This window comes from Triticum urartu, chromosome 5 (genome assembly GCF_003073215.2).
Source record: "Triticum urartu cultivar G1812 chromosome 5, Tu2.1, whole genome shotgun sequence".
Lineage (NCBI taxonomy): Eukaryota > Viridiplantae > Streptophyta > Magnoliopsida > Poales > Poaceae > Triticum > Triticum urartu.
In genome coordinates, this window is record NC_053026.1 from 429,196,730 (window position 1) to 429,200,172 (window position 3,443).

Genomic DNA, 3,443 nt, shown 5'->3' on the forward strand with positions numbered 1-3,443 from the left:
CCGTGTGTCGCAGGTGAAGAAGGAGCTCGACGTATGTCGCCGGGGTCGTGACAGAGGATGGTGCGACCGGCGTCAGTGCGCCATGTCGGGTCCGTGGCGGTGTGACCGACGTCGATGCGCCGGGTCGGGTCCGCTGGCTGGGTCATGGCCGTGGCAACGACGATGGGAGCTGCAGCGAGGACAACGACGGCGAAGTCCTGGCTTAGGATGTGAGTGTTGGCATAAGCCATGCCATGTGCGGTGGCGACCGGCGTCGGTATGAGCCGATGTTGTGGCGATGTAGCCAGTGTAAAAAGGAAAAGGTTTGGGCGTTCTTGCGCCCGTGACAGCGTTTGTGCGTCGGCCGGAAAATCTCTCGCGTCCATCTTCTTCTTTCTCTGTTTTTAAGTGAGAGAAGAGGTAGCTAGAGGGCTGCGGTTTCAACAGCAGCGACGCCGCCCGACCCCCCAGCCGCCGGACATGAAGGTGATGGCGGCGGAGGAGGAGGCTGCCGAGCCCGCACCCAAGAGGAGCGCATCCGATGAATCGGCCGGGCCCAGATCACAGAAACAGGCACGTGATAGCTTCTATGACGGCAAAGCCATCAGCCATGGCGATCTCATCAGCGACCTTCCCGACGCCATCCTCGGCACCATCATCTCCCTGCTCCCCATCAAGGACGGTGCCCGCACGCAGGCCATCGCCCGGCGATGGTGTCCCCTATGGCGCTCCCCGCCTCTCAACCTCGACGTCCCGTACCACCTCGTCGACGGGGTCGAGCGTCTCTCCGCCGTCTGCAGGATCCTGTCGAACCACCCTGGCCCAGCACGCCGCTTTGACGTCTGCCTCATCAGCCTCCGCGGCGAGAAAGAAGGTACGACGAAGACGCCGCGCAGATCGAGGGCTGGTTCCATTCCCGAGCCCTTGACAACATTCAGGAGCTCCACATCAGCTTCATGCCTTGGAATACACGCAAGGACTGCCCGAGAAGGAGACGCTCTGCCCTCTGCCGTTGTCTGTGCTCCGCTCAGCATCGACCCTGCTCTTGGTCAGCATTGGATCCTGCGATTTCCCGAGGGAGATGGCACCTTCGCTGAGTTTCCCCCTCCTCAAGCAGCTCAAGCTGTGGAGCGTTTCCATCTCCGAGGATGTCTTCTCGAGGGTGCTCTCTAGCTGCCATGTCTTGGAGAGCTTACATTTGTCGAGGATTCTTGAGGGGTCTTGCCTTTGCATTAGTTCACCAACTCTTAGGATCATCGTCACCCTTCGTTTGTTCGAAGGCAAAGGAAAATTGGTCATTAAGGAGGCCCCTCATCTTGAAAGGCTGCTATTGCGTTCTCCAAGCTTAGGCGTCGAGGCTATCCAGGTAGTTAGGGCACCTAAACTGGAGATACTGGGCCTTTTGTCTCCCTGCGTGTTACAAATTCAGATCAACAATCTAGTCTTCCAGGTAGCAGCTTCAGCCTCTAGACTCGTGCGATCGTGCCTGGCATTTTTTCTTCAAGACTTTTTGTTTTTAAATAACTATCCATTTGTTTTCTTCAGGGATTAATCCCATCGAGCTTGGAAAACCCAATACGCAGTGTAAAGGTTTTGGCTCTCCAGTTCTGTGGCCCTGATTTGAACGCGGTTCTTGGAATCCTGAGATGCTTCCCCTACTTGGAAAAGGTCTATGTCATTGTGAGTATTCATATTTTTTTGCTTTAAATATCAAAACGAAAATGAAATTCTCATATAATTATTCATATTTTTAACATATGTATGTTATGTCCTTTCCCAGTGGGACGAACGTGTAAAGGCAGAGATGAAAAATGTGTGTCAGTATAACCCACTCGATCCAATCAAATGCCTTGAGAGCCATCTCAAAGTACTGGTGTTGAAGAATTATGAAGGTGGTGAGGAAGAGATTGACTTTGTCAAGTTCTTTGTTTTGAATGCTAAAGTGGTGAAGGAAATCAAATTTGCACTGTCTAAGAAGATTCGCATCGATGAGAAATGGATGACCGATCAACTCAGTCTACTAAAAGTGGAAAATAGATCTTCTCAAGAGGCTCAACTGGAATTCAGAAGTGGTTAAGTCTACCAAAAGTGCGAAGCGGCTGCAGTTGGGCCGAGGCCAGTTGGGCTGGGCCACTCGGTATGAGGCCCCGGCGGGTTCTGTATCGATCGAGTACGTGCGAGGCGCATGCAGCGATTGATCTGTTTCCCCTGCCCCCACCTCGCGTCATAGGGTTTTCCTTCGCCGGAGTCCGCGACGGTGTTCTGATTGTGGCGGTCGCGCTCGTCGCATTCCCCCGCTTGAGGCCATGGCTGGTTGTGGTAATGCGTTGTCGCCGGGGAAAAGGCCGACCGCGCCTCCTGGGACTGGTCGCGCCGGGGTCGCGCTGCCGTCGGGCATTGGTGGTGGCCGTGGCGTGGTGCCGCCGCCGGCCTCTAGGTCCGGCCGTGGTGCCGTGATGCAGCATAACCCTGGGGCTGGCCGTGGCGTGGCGCCCACGGTGATACCGGCTGCGGGTCGGGGTGTCGCGTGATATGTCCATTTTGCATCATGCTTTTATATCGATATTCATTGCATTATGGGCTGTTATTTCACTTTATGTCACAATACTTATGGCTATTCTCTCTTATTTTACAAGGTTTACATGAAGAGGGAGAATTCCGGCAGCTGGAATTCTGGGCTGGAATAGGAGCAAATATTAGAGACCTATTCTGCGCAACTCCAAAAGTCCTGAAACTCCACGGAATGTCTTAAAATAAATAAAGAAAAATCCTCACCAAAGATGAAGGCCAGGGGGCCCACACCCTGCTCACGAGGGTGAGGGCGCCCCCCTTAGGGCGCGCCCCCTACCTCGTGGGCCCCCTGGTGGCTCTCCGACGTCCATCTTCTCCTATATGAAGTCTTTCGATGAGAAAAAAATAAGGAGGAACTTTTCGGGACGAGACTCCGCCGCCACGAGGCGGAACCTTAGCGGATCCAATCTAGAGCTCCGGCAGGGCTGTTCTGCCGGGGATACTTCCCTCCCGGAGGGGGAAATCATCACCATCGTCATCACCAACGCTCCTCTCATCGGGAGAGGGCAATCTCCATCAACATCTTCATTAGCACCATCTCCTCTCAAAACCCTAGTTCATCTCTTGTGTCCAATTCTTGTCTCCAAGTCCGGGATTGGTGCTAGTAGGTTGCTAGTAGTGTTAGTTACTCCTTGTAGTTGATGCTAGTTGGTTTATTTGGTGGAAGATCATATGTTCAGATCCTATATGCATATTAATACCCCTCTTATTATGAACATGTTTATGCTTTGTGAGTAGTTACGTTTGTTCCTGAGGACATGGGAGAAGTCTTGCTATTAGTAGTCATGTGAATTTGGTATTCGTTCGATATGTTGATGAGATGTATGTTGTCTCTCCTCTAGTGGTGTTATGTGAATGTCGACTACATGACACTTCACCATTATTTGGGCCTA

The 3,443-nt window shown here is 52.8% G+C and overlaps 1 protein-coding gene across 1 annotated transcript; it reads left to right on the forward strand.

Moving 5' to 3' along the window:
- The first annotated feature begins 468 nt into the window (after window positions 1–468).
- LOC125507090 (F-box/FBD/LRR-repeat protein At3g26920-like) lies at window positions 469–2,056 on the forward strand. The gene is made up of 5 exons (XM_048671784.1): window positions 469–826; window positions 871–935; window positions 974–1,429; window positions 1,525–1,659; window positions 1,760–2,056. The coding sequence occupies exons 1-5, from the start codon at window positions 469–471 to the stop codon at window positions 2,054–2,056; spliced, it is 1,311 nt and encodes a 436-aa protein (XP_048527741.1).
- The last annotated feature ends 1,387 nt before the right edge of the window (window positions 2,057–3,443 follow it).

Excerpts from the sequence above, each read along its gene's own strand:
- LOC125507090 (XM_048671784.1), top strand. The coding sequence starts at position 469 with ATGGCGGCGGAGGAGGAGGCTGCCGAGCCCGCACCCAAGAGGAGCGCA. Across the intron at positions 827-870 it reads ACGCCGCTTTGACGTCTGCC|CGCAGATCGAGGGCTGGTTC; the intron begins TCATCAGCCTCC and ends ACGAAGACGCCG. Across the intron at positions 1,660-1,759 it reads TGGAAAAGGTCTATGTCATT|TGGGACGAACGTGTAAAGGC; the intron begins GTGAGTATTCAT and ends GTCCTTTCCCAG.